The sequence below is a fragment of the Cervus canadensis genome, chromosome 2 (assembly GCF_019320065.1).
Source record: "Cervus canadensis isolate Bull #8, Minnesota chromosome 2, ASM1932006v1, whole genome shotgun sequence".
Classification (NCBI taxonomy): Eukaryota; Metazoa; Chordata; class Mammalia; order Artiodactyla; family Cervidae; genus Cervus; species Cervus canadensis.
The window spans coordinates 40,872,144-40,892,973 of record NC_057387.1 but is presented as its reverse complement, the minus strand read 5'-3'; the positions used below and the strand labels follow the sequence as shown (position 1 = coordinate 40,892,973).

General features: G+C 40.3%; 1 protein-coding gene across 1 annotated transcript; it reads right to left on the bottom strand.

Annotated features, from left to right (window-relative positions):
• Positions 1-18,404: 18,404 nt before the first annotated feature.
• LOC122436635 (transcription initiation factor TFIID subunit 13-like) lies at positions 18,405-19,892 on the bottom strand. The gene has a single exon (XM_043460520.1). It carries the CDS (start codon positions 19,877-19,879, stop codon positions 19,505-19,507), a length of 375 nt encoding a protein of 124 aa, XP_043316455.1. The 5' UTR covers positions 19,880-19,892; the 3' UTR covers positions 18,405-19,504.
• Positions 19,893-20,830: the final 938 nt, after the last annotated feature.

Sequence of the window (20,830 nt, the reverse complement as noted above, 5' to 3'; positions counted from 1 at the left end):
ATTCATTTGAATCAGTTCTACTGAGATGGATGAAACTGGAGCCCCTTATACAGAGTGAAGTAAGCCAGAAAGATAAAGAGCATTACAGCATACTAACACATATATATGGAATCTAGAAAGATGGTAATGATAACCCTATATGCAAAACAGAAAAAGAGACACAGATGTACAGAACAGACTTTTGAACTCTGTGGGAGAAGGCGAGGGTGGGATGTTTCGAGAGAACAGCATTGAAACATGTATATTATCTATAGTGAAACAGATCACCAGCCCAGGTTGGATGCATGAGACAAGTACTCAGGACTGGCGCACTGGGAAGACCCAGAGGAATTGGGTGGAGAGGGAGGTGGGAGGGGGGATTGGGATGGGGAATACATGTAACTCCATGGCTGATTCATGTCAATGTATGACAAAACCCACTTCAATATTGTAAAGTAAGTAGCCTCCAACTAATAAAAATAAATGGAAAAAAAACCAACAAAAAACCATGATATGATTCCCAAGGCTATGTCATTAGAAACCCTGTAGCTTTTTGTGCAGGGTTCTTAAAACACTTGCTTGTTGGACTCTATCTCTTGTTACCCAGCTATCCTGCTGTAAGAAGCTCAATCCACATGCAGAAGCCACATGTAGGTAGAAAAGCCCAGCTGAACTCCTCTCCAAAAGCCAACACCAATTGCCACCCACATGAGTGAGTCTCCTTGTACAACTAGCTCAGCTGAACCTTTGGAAGATTGCAGCCCAGCAATATCTGACAGTAATTATCTGAGAGCCCTCAAGCAAGAATTACCCAGCTGAATCCAGTTGACTCATAGACCCATGAGCAAAAATAACAAATTATTATTTTAAGCTACTGAGTTTTGGGATGGTTTGTTATGTAGCGATAGATAGCAGGAATAGGCCTTTCAGATGTGATATTCCCAAGCTGAACAAACTGTCCTTTTTTTCAACTGGGAGCTCCTCTTACATTCCCTGTTCTGGTTAATGTCACAGCTTCTACACTAACCTGAACCTAGAAGTCATCCTTTTCTTCTGGATCAGCTTCTACATCCAGCCAGCTTCTCTCCTAATTCTATAAATTTTATTATTTAAATATTAATAGCTACTGTGGTTTTCCTTTCTTCCTTCCCTGTTCCTATTCCCTTAGGCCCCTCACCACTTATTGCCTGTACAGTTATCTGACTGTCTTCCCTGATCTCCTGCTCGCCGCCCACTCTGCAATCCATTTGCTACTCTGCTGTTGGTCATCTTTCTGAAATGTAGATCTGAGCTTGGGTAGAAAGATTATCATGGCTCCAATTGCTCTCAGGATCAAGTAAGAACTTTAGCAAGGTACACAGACTCTTGATCATCCTATTATCTCTCTACTTACATTTGCTTCCAATGCTCCCTCATGACAGCTCTGCCCCATTCATGTCGACTGCCATTTCCCCCAGAAGGCCCTGTCCTCTCACCTCTGGATCTTTGCTTATATCTTTCTGTATGCTAACCTATAATGGTTAAGAGCTCAGGCTCTGGTTCTCACTGTGGCTTTGACACCATCTAGCTGTGTGATTTGGCCAACTATTTGGACTCTCTGTTTATCAGCTGCCAGAATAGGAATAAAAACAGAGACTCGCATCTGGTTCTTATGAGGATTAAGAAGATCAATGCAGGTAAAGCACGTAGAACAGTGCTTGGCACACTGTAAACCCAGCAGTAAGGGTTGGCTGCTGCCAGTAGTTTTCCTTTCTCTAGAGTTGTCTTGGCCACCTGATGCTTTCTCAATACTTATTTGACCAGAAAATCCCATGTGTCTTGCAAGACTCCTTTCCAGTGTCTGACTTTTAGGGAAGTTATCAGGAACAGCTCTAACAAAGTTCTTGACATATGTCTTTCCCTCCTTGTCTTTATGCTTTCCGTGCTCAATCACTCAGTCGTGTCCAACTCTTCTGTGACCCCATGGACTAGAGCCCAGCAGGCTCCTCTGTCCATGGGACTCTCTAGGCAAGAATATTGGAGTGGGTTGCCATTTCCTACTCCAGGGGATCTTCCCAACCCAGGGATCAAATCTGTGTCTCTTGTGGTCTCCTGCATTGGCAGGTAGAATCTTTACCATTAGCACCACCTGGAAAGCCCTTTCTAGATATCTTCTTAATGCATGTGTCATCCTATACTTTGTATATTTAATTACTAGATAGAAACTCTGGAACCTACTCTCAGCTCCTGGTATGTGACAATAGCTCAGTGTGTACTTGCTGAATGAGTGATGGCTGATCAAATGACCCAATGGAAGAAACCAGGGCAGAAAATATTTCTGGTCAGCTTGAGGAGGTGAGAAGTAGGGGAAAGTGAATGAAAGAGATAAGTTTTGATACAGAACATTTTTGTGAAAAAAAAAAAAAAAAACTTAGTTGTGGGGTAATGCAGCTCATTATTTTATTTCCTTCTCAAGTCTGTATGTGTTGTACAGATGTAATAAACATTGTATGTTGAGCCGGTTACTGTACTGCCATTGAAGTGAAATTTGCTCAGTCACGTCTGACTCTTTGCAACCCCATGAACTATACAGTCCATTGAATTCTCTAGGCCAGAATACTGGAGTGGGTAGCCTTTCCATTCTCCAGGGATCTTCCCAGCCCAGGGATGGAACCCAGGTCTCCCACATTGCAGGAGGATTCTTTACCAGCTGAGCCACAAGGGAAGCCCAAGCATACTGGAGTGGGTAGCCTATGCCTCCTCCAGCGTATCTCCCTGATCCAGGAATTGAACTGGTGTCTCCTGCATTGCAGGCAGATTCTTTACCAACTGAGCTTTCAGGGTATTGCAATTAAGTTAACCTTGTTTTCCTGTCCTGATTGCCCCATCACTAGGAGGGATTAATACCCACTGTGCGGTGGCAGAGCCCTTTTCATTTCTCTCACACACCCAGTTATCCACATTGATACCAAAATATGAGAAACGAAGTAGGTTTCTTCACCCAGGAAATAGCTAAGACATGATTGCAATTCATTTCAAAGAGGCCCAAGGAAAGTGCCCTGGAAGCAAAATGGCTTGTTCACGGCTCAGGGAACTCAAAATCCAGAGCTTCTGACAAGTGTTATTGAGGGCAATAAACAGGCTTCCCCAATGGCTCAGTTGGTAAAGAATCTGCCTGCAATGCAGGAAACATAAGATAGCTGGGTTTGGTCCCTGGGTTGGGAAGACCCCTTGGAGAAGGAAATGGCAACCCACTCCAGTATTCTTATCTGGAAAATCCCATGGATAGAGGAACCTGGCAGGCTACAGTCCAAAGAGTCACGGTGGCAACAGCACCTAGTACAGTGCCTAGCCCATAATATGGGCCACGTGCTACATGCGACAGTGCTTTCCTCAGCCTGGCCAGAGCTCAGGGTATCGCTGATGTGTGAGACTAGGGAATGAATCCCTAGTCTTTTTTCTCTCCCTGAAGCTAACGAAACTTTCCTGGGACTTGAAGCTCCTGATTTTGGCTTCTTTAATCAACCAAGTCAACTAAACTCAAGTCAGAGGGGCAGCAACTAATTGGATTGCCAAGATAACCATTTGATGACGATCTTTATGACTAAGCTCTCAAAGCTGAAAGTTAAGCAAGTAACTATGGTTAAAAAACTTTGTTGGATAAACATTGCCACTCCCTTGAAAATTCTGGGAGTTTTAGCTTGGGTGCTGACTTTTTTTTGCTGTTTATCTAATTGTGTAGCACAAGCATTTCTTAAGTTTCCAATGTGTACAGAATGCTGCCCTGGGTTCTGGGAAATACAGTGAGCCATGATCCTTGCCTGCAAGTTGGTCACATTTTAAAGTGGGAGTGCATATTCAAACTGCTTAGCCATTTTAAACATAGAAAACAACTTTTATGAGCAACAGCTTTCAGCAACTCCAGACAGTCTTGCCCAATCATTTGGCCATGACATTGCTTTCTGTCACAGAAAAGAAAAGAAATTGTGGAAAAGTTGTCAAAGCATTATGGAATTAATGGTATGTTCTTTCTAGCCTCTGGACCTTTGTACATGATAGTTCCTCCTTTTCCCACTCCCACCCCTCTATCTAGCTAACTAAAATTCATATTTAAAGTATCAATGACAATTTAATCCTACGAGCTCTTGCTGACCAGCCTCTGTACATACATTCACCCCTACATGCAGTAGTTACCCCCTCCTTTGTGGTCTCAATAGTGACAATAATTCTTCCCTTTTGATAACGTAAATGTAAGCTACTGTGAATTTTCTCTCACCTTCTCTGTACCCTTTCTCCTGCTGGATAGTACATTCTGTGATTGAAGGGACCACATCTATCTTGTTCATCACAGTATTTCTAGTGGCCAGCACCTGGGAGCCATTCAACAGCTACTTGCTGAATGCATGAATAAATCAACAATTGAATGGTAGAGCCAACGTTGGAGTACAGTTTTCATCTACTGATCAATCACTTGGGGCAATAACTTCCTAGATATTTTATGGATCTCCATTTCTGGGCTTATGCAGGCAGAAATTTGTTGCAGTGATACACTGTTCTTTAAATACCTCAGTTACCTGTAGGATTTAGTGCTCATTATGGGAAGAAGGAAAAGATGCTACTGATCAGAAGTCACAGCTTAATCTCTGTCCAGACCAGTTGGCTCGTCACCAGGAGCTCGCTGCCTTAAATTGAGTTTCCTCTGGGCCAGCCATTTTCATTCATTACAATTGGCAAGCTGTCAAGAGGTATGTGACAGAGTAGGAGAGAGGGTCTGAATAGCTTAAAGCAAACTACAAAAAGAATTCTAGAGATACAAGACCAGATTCCTTTTCCACTGCAAATAAGGCCAAAATCTATGGAAATAACATGGACTATATCCTAAAAATACAGCAATAGAGGTGAAGGTGAAATAACCAGTGGCGTTTAATCTTTGGTGAAAGAATCTCATTTCATAAAGCAAAATAAGGTAAATTTATGATAAGTTTTGGTTCAGAAGTGTCTCTTCCGAAGGTCACTAAAATAAGTTTTCATCTGGCTCCCTAAATGCAATTTTTGCTCTGTTAGTTCTTAGGGATTTTTTGAGTAAACAATCCATGCATAACGCCATTCTGTCCCACCATTCTCTAAAGCATGCTCATCCAGAAAAGATTTCTTCTTTGTATTAAAGTCTAGAATCTTAGAAATGTGATACCTCCTGCCTGATGTATCCTACAATTCCCAGAATTTTTAAGATTAAGATGAATCATTGTAAGGGAAATGACCCTAGACAGAGAACACAGAGGGCCGGTGTGTGTTTGCCGTAACCTTGGAGAGAGCTCTTCATCTCGTTTACAAGTTCTGGCGAGATTGCTTTCTGTGCTGTGATGAATGAGCTGTCCGGACTGCCAGCCCTCCGCTGCCTCACTCTGCAGGAGTTGTTTCCTCAGAGGTCCTGTGCATCTGGACTGCCTTTTAAAAAAATTTTTTAATTTATTAATTTTTTTATATGAAGGATAATTGCTTTAAGAATTGTGTTGGTTTCTGCCAAATATCAACATGAATCAGCCAGAGGAAGGGGGCATATGCATTGCCTTTTAACCACAGACCATGTTATCCGTTGCTGGTAAATAAAAATAAGCTGCCCCTTTCTGAATATGACTCTCTTGTTCCTTGTTCATTTTTTATTGTCTGAAAATGAGTCTACTTTTTCATCAAACACACCTGGATTGCTGGTTCACAATAACCACAAATTGGCAATTACTCAACTTTAATTTTTTTTCCAATTTTTAAATTGTGGTGAAATAAAAAGAAGGCAAAAGGAGGCAGAGGATGAGATGGTTAGATAGTATCACTGACTCAACGGACGTGAATTTGATCAAACTCCAGGAGATGATGGACAGGGAAGCCTGGAGTGCTGCAGTCCTTGGAGTCATAAAGAGTTGGACATGACTTAGAGACTGAATAAAAACAACAAAACGCATAACATAAAATTTGCCATCTTTACCATTTTTAAGTGTTTACAGTTCAGTGATATTAAATATGTTTGTAATATTGTGCAACCATTACTACCACCCATCTCCAGAATTCTTCCATTTTGTGAAACTAAAACTCAATACCCAGTGAACAATAACTCTACACTTTCCCTTTCTATCTAGCCCCTGGCAATCTCTGTCCTACTTTTTGTCCTCATGATTTTGACTATTCTAAATGTCTCATATGAATGAAATTATACAGTACTTTTCTTTTTGTGGTAGGCTTATTTCATTTAACATAATGTGTTCAAGATTCATCCATCTTGTAGTGTATTCCAGAATTTCCCCCTTTTTTTAGGCTGAATAATATTTCATCATACGTTTAAGCCATTCATCTGTCAATAGACATTTGGGTTGCACACACGTTTTTGCTACTGTGACTAATGCTGATGTGAACATGGGTGTATAGATGCCACTTTGAGATGAGGCTTTCAATACTTTGAGGATATACCTAGAAGAGAAATTGTTGGATTATACAGTAATCTAACTTTTAATTTTTTGAGGAAACTTTTCCCATAGTGTCTGTACCATTAACATTCCCACCAACTGTACACAAGGGTTCCAATTACTCCACATCCTCACCAACCCTTGTTATTTTTTTTCTGTTTTTGGTTTGTTTTTATACTACCATCCTAATGGATGTGAGGTGTTGTTTTATTATAGTTTTATATACTATTACAAGGAATATTAAAGTAAAAAATATCTTTACATAATTGAAGAATAAGTGTGAGGATGAGTTAAGCTTTTAATATCTTAGTCTGTAAATTGATCAATTATTTATTCAAAAGGAAATTGAGGCTATCTTCCATTGTTGTGAGGTCCCTTTGCCAATCAATATCGATAGAAACTGTATATGTATATGCATGTGTGTGTGCATGCTAAGTCGCTTCAGTCCTGTCTGACTGTTTGAGATGCTATAGACTGTAGCCCACCAGGCTCCTCTGTCCATGGGATTCTCCAGGCAAGAATACTGGAGTGGGTTACCACACCCTCCTCCAGAGAATCTTCCCAGCCCAATGATTGAACCTGCATCTCTTATGTCTCCTTATACGTATATGTATATGTAGTTGTTGAATTCCAAACTCAGAGAGATCTACGATCAAATCTCACTCCTGCTACTTACTAGTTATGTGATCTCTAAGACTCAGTCTCCTTAACTATATTATTATTCTTACTAGGATAATAATATTCCCTATGCCAAGGGGTTCCTATAAAATAGTGAGATGTTAAATGAGTTATATGATTTAAGAGTTTAATGAAATAATGCATAAAAAACATGACACACATAGGAAACTCCATAAATATTATCTATGTTAATGATGAAGATTCTAGGATAAACATGCCCTGCATTCTAAAAATAAGGAGAAGCTTTTTGGTTGAAACCAATCCCTAAAGGGTAACAGGGAAACCTCTTCCGACAGGGGTGTAAGGAAAAAAAGAGTGGAGAAAATACTATTCATAATCTTAGAATTCAGAAGAGATGCACTTTTTCATCATTTGGCAAATCAGAGATTTTTTTAGAGACATCAGAAGAAGGCACATTCAGAAAGAGTTAAAACAGCTTCCCTTAAAATGAATGAATTTCCCTCATAAACAATTTTGCTCAAAGTTGATGAGACATACATTAAGAAGTAAAGTTTTCAATCTTGCTCAGGTCATGTGACCAGAGAACTAACTAGTCAATATCCTGAAAGGCCAGCTTGTTAAATAAAGCGACTGTTTATTAAAAATGTTATTTTTATCCACCAAAATAATGTTATCTTTATTAAATGTCATTAAGCATCTACTTTGTGAAAGAAACTCAGCTTAGATGTAAGGAATCCATAGCCCTGCCCTCAGTGTCCTTAAGTGGGAAAATGTTCTGATGTGCTCAGCCGTGGTCGATTCTTTGAGACCCTACGGACTGTAGCCCACCAGATTCTTCTGTCCATGGAATTTTCCAGGTAAGAATACTGGAGTGGGTTGCCATTTCCTTCTCTAGGAAGTGGGATAATGAAATACACTCATTTTTAAAAAGTCATGCTTGCAGGAAGGGTTAAATGCTTTATAACTGGTGATTGATAGCACGAGAAATCTAGAAAGAGATTTCTGTAACCTTGGAAAATTCACTCAACTTCTTGGAGTTTTCAAGTTATCAAAGGCTAAATGGAGATTAAGTCTGCCCTACCATTCCCATAAAATTGATATGAGTTTCAAATGAGCTAAGGTTTATGAAAGCACATAATAAATTATAACATCAGTGGATTGATCTGCAACCTGATCATTTTCCTTCTTCTGTTACCTCATAGAATAAGACTCAGACTTTCTCTTTTTTTGTTTTCTGCCTTAGCTTATGAAATACCTGAAAGGTATATCTTTGTGTGTGTGTATCGTGTGTATGTTACCACATCTTACTAAGCTGAAGAAGAAGAGATAAAGAGACATCCAGACTGCTGAGTAATATTCTAACACTTAATCCTAAAGATTGCAACAATTAGTTCAGGTCAGTTGCTCAGTCGTGTCTGACTCTTTGCGACCCCATGAATCGCAGCACGCCAGGCCTCCCTGTCCATCACCAACTCCCAGAGTTTATTCAAACTCATGTCGATTGAGTCGGTGATGCCATCCAGCCATCTTATCTTCTGTTGTCCCCTTCTCCTCCTGCCCCCGGTCCCACCCAGCATCAGGGTCTTTGCCAGTGAGTCAACTCTTCACATGAGGTGGCCAAAGTATTGGAGTTTCAGCTTCAGCATCAGTCCTTCCAATGAACACACAAGACTGATCTCCTTTAGGATGGACTGGTTGGATCTCCTTGCAGTCCAAGGGACTCTCAAGAGTCTTCTCCAACACCACAGTTCAAAAGCATCAATTTTTTGGCACTCAGCTTTCTTCACAGTCCAACTCTCACATCCATACATGACCACTGGAAAAACCATAGCCTTGACTAAACGGACCTTTGTTGGCAAAGTAATGTCTCTGATTTTTAATATGCTATTTAGGTTGGTCATAACGTTCCTTCCAAGGAGTAAGCGTCTTTTAATTTCATGGCTGGAGTCACCATCTGCAGTGATTTTGGAGCCCAAAAAAATAAAGTCTGACACTGCTTCCACTGTTTCCCCATCTATTTCCCATGAGGTGATGGGACCAGATGCCATGATCTTAGTTTCCAAATGTTGAGCTTTAAGCCAACTTTTTCACTCTCCTCTTTCACTTTCATCAAGAGGCTTTTCAATTCCTCTTCACTTTCTGCCATAAGGGTGGTGTCATCTACATATCTGAGGTTATTGATATATTTCCCTGCAATCTTAATTCCAGTTTGTGCTTCTCCCAGCCCAGCATTCCTCAGGATGTACTCTGCATATAAGTTAAATAAGCAGGGTGACAATATACAGCCTTGACGTACTCTGTTTCCTATTTAGAACCAGTCTGTTGTTCCATGTCCAGTTCTAACTGCTGCTTCCTGACCTGCATATAGGTTTCTCATGAGGCAGGTCAGGTAGTCTGGTATTCCCATCTCTTTCAGAATTTTCCACAGTTTATTGTGATCCACACAGTCAAAGGCTTTGGCATAGTCAATAAAGCAGAAATAGATGTTTTTCTGGAACTCTCTTGCTTTTTCAATGATCCAGCAGATGTTGGCAATTTGATCTCTGGTTCCTCTGCCTTTTCTAAAACCAGCTTGAATGTCTGGAAGTTCACGGTTCACGTATTGCTGAAGCCTGGCTTGGAGAATTTTGAGCATTACTTTACTAGCGTGTGAGATGAGTACAATTGTGTGGTAGTTTGAGCATTCTTTGGGACTGCCTTTCTTTGGGATTGGAATGAAAACTGACCTTTTCCAGTCCCATGGCCACTGCTGAGTTTTCCAAATTTGCTGGCATATTGAGTGCAGCACTTTCACAGAATCGTCTTTCAGGATTTGAAATAGCTCAACTGAAATTCCATCACCTCCACTAGCTTTGTTCATAGTGATGCTTCCTAAGGCCCACCTGACTTCACATTCCAGGATGTCTGGCTCTAGGTCAGTGATCACACCATCGTGATTATCTGGGTCATGAAGATCTTTTTTGTACAGTTCTTCTGTGTATTCTTGCCACCTCTTCTTAATATCTTCTGCTTCTATTAGGTCCATACCATTTCTGTCCTTTACCGAACCCATCTTTGCCTGAAATGTTCCCTTGGTATCTCTAATTTTCCTGAAGAGATCTCTAGTCTTTCCCATTCTGTTGATTTCCTCTATTTCTTTGCATTGATCACTGAGGAAGGCTTTATTATCTCTCCTTGCTATTCTTTGGAACTCTGCATTCAAATGGGAATATCTTTCCTTTTCTCCTTTGCTTTTCATTTCTCTTCTTTTCACAGCCCTCCTCAGACAACTATTTTGCCTTTTTGCATTTCTTTTCCATGGGGATGGTCTTGATCTCTGTCTCCTGTACAATGTCACAAACCTCTGTCCATAGTTCATCTTACCTTGAGAACCCCATGAACAGTATGAAAAGGCAAAATGATAGGATACTGAAAGAGGAACTCCCCAGGTCGGTAGGTGCCCAATATGCTACTGGAGATCAGTGGAGAAATAACTCCAGAAAGAATGAAGAGATGGAGCCAAAGCAAAAACAATACCCAGTTGTGGATAGGACTGGTGATAGAAGCAAGGTCCAATGCTGTAAAGAGCAATATTGCATAGGAACCTGGAATGTTAGGTCCATGAATCAAGGCAAATTGGAAGTGGTCAAACAGGAGATGGCAAGAGTGAATGTTGACATTCTAGGAATCAGCAAACTAAAATGGACTAGAATGGGTGAATTTAACTCAGATGACCATTATATCTACTACTGTGGGCAGGAATCCCTTAGAAGAAATGGAGTATCCATCATGGTCAACAAAAGAGTCCGAAATGCAGTACTTGGATGCAATCTCAAAAATGACAGAATGATCTCTGTTCATTTCCAAGGCAAACCATTCAATATCATGGTAATCCAAGCCTATGCCCCAACCAGTAACGCTGAAAAAGCTGAAGTTGAATGGTTCTATGAAGACATACATGACCTTTTAGAACTAACATCCAAAAAAGATGTCCTTTTCATTTTAGGGGACTGGAATATAAAAGTAGGAAGTCAAGAAACACCTGTAGTAATAGGCAAATTTGGCCTTGGATTACAGAATGAAGCAGGGCAAAGGCTTTGCCAGGAGAGAGTTTTGCCAAGAGAACACACTGGTCATAGCGAACACCCTCTTCCAACAACACGAGAGAAGACTCTACACATGGACATCACCAGATGGTCAACACTGAAATCAGATTGATTATATTCTTTGCAGCCAAAGATGGAGAAGGTCTATACAGTCAGCAAAAACAAGACCAGAAGCTGTCTGTGGCTCAGATCATGAACTCCTTATTGCCAAATTCAGACTTAAATTGCAGAAAGTAGGGAAAACCACTAGACCATTCAGGTATGACCTAAATCAATTGCAACAATAGGTTGTACCAATTTCAGAAAAGAGTCAGTGTCACTGTCAGTTTACAGTGGAGGAAACAAGCATTCATTTATGTAACACCTATTCCATAAATCCTTCTCTGTACGAGAGTCCTGCTTCTAAGAAAAGGCAGAGAGCTCAGTTTTAACATTGACCTTTGCTGGTAACTTCTTGTTTTTGTTTAGTCTCTAAGCTGTGTCTGAACCCCAGAGACTGTAGCCCACCAGGCTCCTCTGTCCATGGAATTTCCCAGGCAAGAACACTGGAGTGGGTTGCCATTTCCTTCTCCAGGGGATCTTCCCAACCCAGAGATCAAATTCGAGTCTCCTGTACTGCAGGCAGTTTCTTTACCACTGAGCCACCAGGGAAGCCTGGTAACTTCTTGGCATTGAGTAAATCATTCATCTTCCTGTCCTTTAGTTTCCTCCTGTGTAAACTGAAGCACACAGCCAATATTATGCCTGAAAATGCTGTAATATAGAGACAAAGTGTAAAAAGAAAGGGTATGAAACCCTCTTCCATTCATTCAGCCGTGAGAGGGTGGTGACTGTTAGTCTTAGGAGTCATGAGAGTGAGCAGTGAAAAGAATCATCTGTTTGTGGAAGCCAACATGGGCTTTGGGTTGGTACAGGAATTTGAGTGAGTTGCGTAGTTGGGAAGGGAGTTGGGCTGAGCTAAGATTGCCTGCTTCCAGAATGGGAGCTTCCGAGTATGTGATCGGAAATGACCCATACGATAGCACTGCTTAGGATTCTGGGAATTTTAAAACTGAAGCTGTTATGGGCCAGAAGAAATTTTGTGGGATGATGAGAGAGCTCAAACTTTGTCAGTAAGCCTAAAAGAAGATGATGGATCTACACTGTGTGACCCATTGGTACTTCTTTTTATCCTGGATTAAAAAATCTTGTGTGTGTGTGGTTTCTCAGCTTACTGTGAAACCTATTAAACATAAGTGAAAGAAACATATAACTGAAAGATAAAGAAAAAGAGAGTTAATAAAATAATATTCAAGAAAGGAACTAAAGTGGGCTAAGGGAGCCTCCTAAGAGGAAGAAAGTTAATATGCGTTAAGCTCATGTGAGTGCCTACAGGGCCCTAGGAACTTTCACATCCACAAAATAACCTCATCATAGCCACACAAGGTAGGCTGTCCAACAGATCTGAAAACCGAAGCGTAGAGAGAGTCAGCAACTTTTCTAAAGTCAGGAATGACTCTGTTGTTGAGCTCGGCTCTGAGCTGTGGCGAGTGTGACATTCTTCTCAGCAGCTGTTGTAAACTCAGCACCCTTGCCACTGTCACTTCATTATTAGAGAATGGTCTCTCTTGGAAAGAGGTGACCTGTCACATCTCTGCTGCAGTGGTAACATTATCCAAAGATGTTATTCCAGCGGGGCTGCTTGGACTCAGGGGTAGGCATGTGCGGTGTCTATTGTCATCATGTGGTAACCTCTGGCACTGCCATTTCAGAAACCTGCTCACCCTGCTTAGCTAGGAAGACCATGGGGAAGCCCGCTGCCCTTTGAAAAAATGTCCAGTGAGAGTAGGCTCTCCACTTCCCAGAGGCAAATCGTTTTGAATATGCATAGTTTCACAGGCTCAGAGAATTTCAGAGCTGAAGAGATCTGAGAGATGGAATTTTTCCTCTGCATCTCTGTCCAGGTTGTGTGCTTAGCTGCTCAGTTGTGTCCGACTCTTTTGCAACTTCATGGACTGTAGCCCATCAGGGTCCTCTGTCCATGGGGATTCTCCAGCAAGAATACTGGAGTGGTTGCCATGCCCTCCTCAAGGGGATCTTCCAAACCCAGGAACTGAACCCGGGTCTCCCTCATTACAGGCAGATTCTTTACTGTCTGAGCCCCCAGAGAAGTCCCTGTCTAGGTTAGGGGAAAGCTAGGGCAAGAGTTCATTTATGGCCCTCCCATCCTGTCTTCCTGGACTCAACATTTTCCTGTCTGTGGTGCTGGGTGCATGATTAAGCTATTGAAACCATTCCCGACTTTGTGATGTATTAACCCAGGAATAGGGCATTTATCATTTGAATCATCCCAGATGCATGTGTCAGAGTTGGGAAGGAAAAGCTTTCTTCTAAAAGCTCTCATCTTGGCTATTTAAGGTGACAATCTTGCCCACTGTGGGAACTTGTGCATGCCTTGCTGATCCCTGGACCGAGTTCTCTAAGCCCTAATAAACTCGGAAGTACCAGCCCCAAAGGTTCTGCTTGACGGTTCCCAGCAAGGATAAAACTGAAAATAGGAACCATTTGGTTGCTGAGTGGGACATAAACTTGCTTAAGCAGCCTGCTGAAAGCAGCAGATCATATGAAAACCACATGACAAACCAGAAATAATTGGAGCTTTAAAGATGCCAATGTCGATGAGTAAGATTTCTTTCATCAAAGGATGTTGTTAAAGCAAATTCACCCACTCATAAGTTCTTAAGTGCCATTATTTTTTACCCTGAAACATTTCACTTGCCCTGATGTAGCAAACTAAGTGATTTAATTAACACAGAAATGTCAGCCTTTATTGACTACAACTAACTTTCATGTTTTTTTGCTTTATTATTAACTCATTTGTTTTTCTACTCAGCACATCTTTGAAAACCTATTATGTGCTAAGTGTAGTGCAAGATACAAATAATACTTTATGCAACTTTTTCTGATTCCTCCAGTGTAATGCTATTTCTCCGTTTCCTGAAACTGACTGGCTCTTGGGTTTCTCCGATGGCTCAGTGGGTAAAGAATTCCTCTGCCAATGTAGTAGACACAGGAGACACGGGTTTGATCCTTGGTTTGGGAAGATCCCCTAGAGGCAGAAATGGCAACCAGCTCCAGTATTCTTGCCTGAAAAATCCTATGGACAGGGAGCCTGGGGAGCTGCAGTCCAGAGTCTCAGAGTTGGACACAATTGAACACAAGCACAAATGACTCTGTTCGCAAATCTCCAAAGAAATTCATGATGCTTTCCATTGTATTGAAGCAACCTGAAAGCATGTCTTATTTTACTATTCAGAACTAAGACAACTGAAGACAGACATGACATTCTACAAATTTTTGCAATTTCACGATATTAAAAGAAGTCTTGGTACAGAGTATATGTTCTCAAGATTGTGAAATGAATGACTGAATATTGTTGAGTTGGATAGAAGTGGATTCAATGTAGGCTAATTTATGCTGCCTTAACAAACAACCCCCAGATTTCAATAATTCACAAAACAGCGATTTCTTTCCTCATCTGTGTTAATGTCCACTGTGAGTTAGGTGCACCTCTACTTCCCATATTTTTATTCTGGCATCTGGGCAGGAAGAGCAGCTACTAACTGGGACAAGCTATCTGGTGGCAGGGGGACAAAAGAGATGTCAGAAACACTGCAGACCAGAAGTGGTGAATGTTAGTTTTGCTCAGATTTAATTGGTTAAAGCCAGTCATGTAGCAAAACCTCCCATGAAAGGCAGAGAAGTATGATTCTTCCACAGAGAAGACAGTGAATATTTTGAGGATAATAATACAATCTACCAGAGAAGTCATCCTTACTTTTAAGGAGTTTAAAATATAGTTGAGGGAGTGAGCTAGACACAACCACAATTTTTATTTTATTTATTTTTATTTTTTACAACCACAATTTTTAAAATGAAATGTAAGCAACAATTTATAGATGTAAGAGGAAAGAGAGGTTTCTGTTGACTGGGGTTAGGCATAGAAGGCTTAATAGGTACATCCTTCAGATTGGACACTAAGATTTTGTTAGAAGGAAATGGGGAAAGTCAGTCTAAGTAAAGAAGAGTATTAGGAGACTCATGAAGGTGTTCAAACAAAAAGTGTATTCAGGAAAAAGGTGGATAGTACACTTTTGGTGGTGGGGGAGGTATGATGCCACATCTGAGCCACCAGGGAAGTCCTTCCCTGTAGCTCAGATGGCAAAAAAATCTGCCTACAATGCAGGAGACCTGAGTTCAATCCCTGGGTCAGAAAGATCCCCTGGAGGAGGGCATGGCAACCTACTGCAGTATTCTTGCCTGGAAAATTCCATGAACAGAGGAGCCTGGAGGGCTACAGTCTGTGGGGTTGCAAAGAGTTGGACACGACTGAGCAACTAACACCACCACTACTAAGATGCTACATAGAGAAATAATAGTGAATTAAACTTCAGACTAAAGAATTTAGAATCTATTCAGTAGGCAGTGGCAGGCCATTGGAGATTTTGGAAGCTAATTGAAGAAGAGGTTGGAGAGAAGCTGAAGACATTTGTAAGACTATTTGAAGAGTCCAGGCAAGAGATAATAAAGGGAGAACCAGGACATTGACAAATATAATGAAAAAGACCGAACAGATATAGACAGCCTGCAAAGGAAATCAACAATACTTGAAAACTGATGTGTTTGGGGAGAAAGGAGAGAGAGACCAAAAGAGAGAGAGGAGGTGAAAATGACTGAAAAGGAGTGGTGTCATTAATGGAAAAATAAGAAAGCATCAACTTGTGGAATAGGGAATTAATAAGTTTTATTTTAGCTATGATGGATTTGAAGAATTTCAGATAGAAATGGTTAGCAGGCATATGGGTCTATGGGAATAGGGTTTAGGATTGTGGTTGTGATTGAAGATGTAGACCTGTGGGACCCCATAAAGAGGTGACAATTGAAACTGTGGATGCACGAGAGATTATCAAAGGGGAATGTGGCTAGTAGGCAGAGTCTTGGGGGCTCCCCACATGCAGGGTGAGCAAAGATGAAGATACACTTGGGAGGGAGCCTGAGGAGCACTGACTGGGAGCACTGAGCTGAAGAGGATCTGAGTAGGAGGGAGAGATCAGTAGTATCAAGTACTTCAGAGAGCACCAGGAGGAAGAGAAATGGGAAGTGATACTGGAGGAAGAGATTAGTGGTGATGGATAAGGAAAACAACTTCAGTGCAGATTGGGGATGTTCTTTTGAGATAATGAAAACTCTAGACATTGAATGGAGGAGGGGCAGTGCAAAAGGGTGGAACCAAGAGTACAGTGAGTGGGTTCTCTTCTGAAAAGAAGATGGGCATATTCTGCAAAGGGAGGACAGAGGAGAACATGTACTAAGAGAGGAAACTGTCAATCGGAAACAGAGATTTTAAGGTAGCTCTTACCAAAGTAGGGAGTATTAAATATGTTCATTCTTTGAAATTAAAAATAAATATATTATTGAAAAATTAGATTTTTAAAATCATGTATGTAAAATTAGTCATGGGAAGTAGAAGAGATCTTTCAAGTGACTACATTGAATTTATTATTATAGAGTCAATGATAGCTCAGTTGATAAAGAATCTGCCTGCAATGCAGGAGACCCTGGTTTGATTCCTATGTCGAAAAGATACCCTGGAGAAGGGATAGGCTACCCATTCCAGTATTCTTGGGTTTCCCTTGTGGCTCAGCTGGTAAAGAATCCACCTGCAATGCAGGAGAACAGGGTTCGATTCCTGGGTTGGGAAGATATCCTGGAGAAGGGAAAGACTACCCACTCCAGTATTCTGGCCTAGAGAATTCCAGGGACTGTATAGTCCATGGGGTCACAAAGAGCTGGACACGACTGAGTTACTTTCACACAGTCAAAGTCCAGCAAGGGCCTGCCATATACTCACATGCAATAAATAATTTGGGGAATGTATTATTGTGCTACAGCATGGATAATTTTAGGAAAATGGGTTTGTTGCATAAGGCTCATACATTGATCCAAGTGTCCTTATGATGGGAGAAGAGCACTTTCAACATTTTTTTGAGAGCATATTAGAGATATTTTCTTCCTACTAGTTTGAATTTGCTGGCATTTCTTCAAAGTGACTATGAACCTTGCAAGCTACCAAGCTTTGAGGAGAAACAAAACCCAAGCAGAGCAAAACCTAGTAATATTCTGGGTTGTGATCTGTGATATGAGGAAGAACTGGTGAACTTAGCAAAGAGGGATGTTTATAATATTTATTTCCTCATTCATCAGTAACACTCATTCAGCATTCTAAAATTTTTTTCTGGGCACCTGCTGCATGTGTCAGGTAATATTCTAAGTGCTGAAGACAGAGCCTCTTCACTGATGGAGACTACATTGCTGTGGATAAATAACAATGCTACACAATATCATGTAATGATGACCATTATAAAGAAAAATAAAGCAAGTTAAAGAGATAAAGAATAAATTGTACTGAGAGAGATTGGGACTGCTGGGACTGTTTCATTTAGAAGTGCTTTGGAAGATCTCTGATGAGCAAACACTAAACCAAGATCTGAAAGATCTGGAGAAAGCATGCCCTAGGCAGAGTGAGGAAGCACAAGCTGGAATCAGTATTGCCAGGAGAAATATCAATAACCTCAGATATGCAGATGACACCACCCTTAAGGCAGAAAGTGAAGAAGAACCAAAGAGCCTCTTGACGAAAGTGAAAGAGGAGAGTGAAAAAATTGGCTTAAAGCTCAACATTCAGAAAACTAAGATCATGGCATCCGGTTCCATCACTTCATGGCAAATAGATGGGGAAACAATGGCTGACTTTATTTTTCTGGGCTCCAAAATCACTGCAGATGGTGATTGCAGCCATGAAATTAAAAGACGCTTACTCCTTGGAAGGAAAGTTATGATCAACCTAAACAGTGTATTAAAAAGCAGAGACATTACTTCATCAACAAATGTCCATTTAGTCAAGGCTATGGTTTTTCCAGTGGTCAAGTATGGATGTGAGAGTTGGACTATAAAGAAAGCTGAGCACCGAAGAATTGATGCTTTTTTTTTTTTTTTTTTTTTTTTTTAGTAATATACTGATCTTTTATTATTCCACTCTCAATCTTGATTTCAGTTTAAAGTAGATTTTTAACTGGTTTTTGCTTTTTCAAATAAAAATATCAGCCCAGGTATCTTGAATCTCATAGTCAATTCAGGAGTATTACAAGAATAATACAGAAAAGTTTTCAGTGAATTCTAAGGGAAAGAAAAGCTGCTAAATCATATAGCCAAACTCAAGCAGTCATCTTTTTAATTTTTCATACTTTATTCTCTATATTGATAGGTTAAGAAAGTGAAATCTTCCTAAGTACTGATTCATAGATAATGCTTATAAGCGACACACAAAACATTCAGTTTCACAAAGAGTAATATCCAGTGATCCCTTTAAATGCAATTTTAATCCTTACTTTCAGCTAAATGCAAGACTAACACAATGAGCTAAATACACACAAACTTGTATATCCTGAACTACAAAAGTGGTTTCCATAGCCACACATGGTTTTAGTCAAGTATACATTTTCATAATAAATAAATACTAACAAATATGTTAATAAAACACTACCCCAAATGCTTATCTGCCATCAACTTTTTCAGCAATGCCATTCCTGCTACTGAAAGCACTTTCAGAAGTTTTAATCTGACCTGGGGAAATGAGGTCTTTTAAAACCTGACAAACAGTATGTTATAAACCCCAAAGATTTTTAATCCAGTATGTCTTCCAACACAGAACCATTCATAGGAAATTCTTAGTTTCTGAAAAAATAAAAAATTAAATCACTCTTGTTATCTAAAGTAGAATATTAAAACAAATTATCTTAAGACAAATAAACACTCCTACAAAAGGCTGTATTTTCTAATATCATTTCCTCCTTAAAAGAAACACAAACCCAGTTCACCATCTTTTAACAACTTACACTACTGTGGTCTAAAAGCTTTAGAAATACATGAAACACATCTTAGCTATCAAAGTCAAAGGTGCCATTTAGATTTCACATATTAAACAGCTACAGTACAACCTACAATGGCACAAGTACACAAATATTAATTCATTGAGATGGTCAAGAGTCAGAAGAAACTGAATGGTTTGCAAACCAAAGGTACTTTGACTTACATGTGGTCATTAAAACCTAATATGTAATTCAAGTAGGGTAATATAATGGCAGGCAATTAAAGGCTCATATATCACTCTAAAATTGAAAACGTGAAAATAAAGCCTGAAAACTTTGTGGTTCTCCATTTTTCATTCACATGGTTAGGTATTAGGCAGGGCCTTACTGTGGAAAATATAGTTACTAAGTATGGTTTCCCCAGAAGATAATGAAGCTTCAGAAAGTACAAAAGGTGTCAAGATCCATAGTTTGCTTCATCAAATGCTTTTCTAGCGCATTTCAATTCTTCATTCATAGTAAGCAAGTCTTTAACCCTAGCAAACTTTCTTGGGTCCTTTCGAATCAAGAAGACGATATCTTCAACTTGTACCCGACCTTGTCTTCCAATTGACATTGCCTTATGAGTCATTTCAGTGATGAATTCTATGACAAGGTCTTCAAGAATATCTACTGACTCAGTATAAGGATTCTGGTCATCTCCAAACCCATACATCATACACCGTAATTCTTTAGAAAAAAGTCTCTTTCTTTTACCCTGTCCACCTTCTGCACCTCCTCCAATTTCTTCACTTTCTTCCTCAAAGGTGGGATCCTCTTCTTCATCTGCCATCCCACCAGCCAGGAACCTCTGAATTGATGCTTTTGAACTGTGATGTTGGAGAAGACTCTTGAGAGCCCCTTGGACTGCAAGGAGATCCAACCAGTCCAGCCTAAGGGAGACCAGTCCTGGGTGTTCATCGGAAGGACTGATGTTGAAGCTGAAACTCCAATACTTTGGCCACTTGATTCAAAGAGCTGACTCATTGGAAAAGACTCTGATGCTGGGAAAGATTGAGGGCAGGAGGAGAAGGGGATGATAGAGGATGAGATGGTTGGATCACTGACACAATGGATGGATTTGAGTGGACTCTGGGAGTTGGTGATGGACAGGGAGGCCTGGTGTGCTGCAGTTCATGGGGTCGCAGAGAGTCAGACACTACTGAGCAAATGAACTCAACTGAGGCAGAGTGAACAGTTGATGCTAAGACTATTTATTCCTGAGATAGGAATGAACTTGGCACATTTTTAGAGAGAGCCAGGTCTGTGTGGTAGAAGTCAAAAGAACAGGTGGAGAGTGGTAGATACAAAGTTGGGAAGAGAGGCCAGATTATGTGGGCCTGGAAGGCTGGCTCTGTTTTCAGTGTGATGGGAAATTGTTGGATGGATTTAAAGCAAGAAAGCAACAGGTTAGGGATTATGTTTTTAGAGATTGCTTTTTCTTTCTTTTTTGAGTTTTATCTTTGTTTTCTTAAAATTTACCTAATTACACATTTAACAAATTTAATTTTTAATCATGTCTGTATTTAACAAATGGCTAAGAAATTCCTGAAAATTTAGCAATAAGCACTTGTGAACTCTTAAAAGATGACTCTACCATGTCTTAGAGGATTGCTTTGACTGCTACATGGAAATAAGCCATAAAAGGGTGGGACCTGAAGCAGGGAGACCATTTAGTAAGCTGCTACAGTAATCCAACAAGAGAAGATAGAGGTTTGGATAAGGATAACAGTGGTGGTGACAA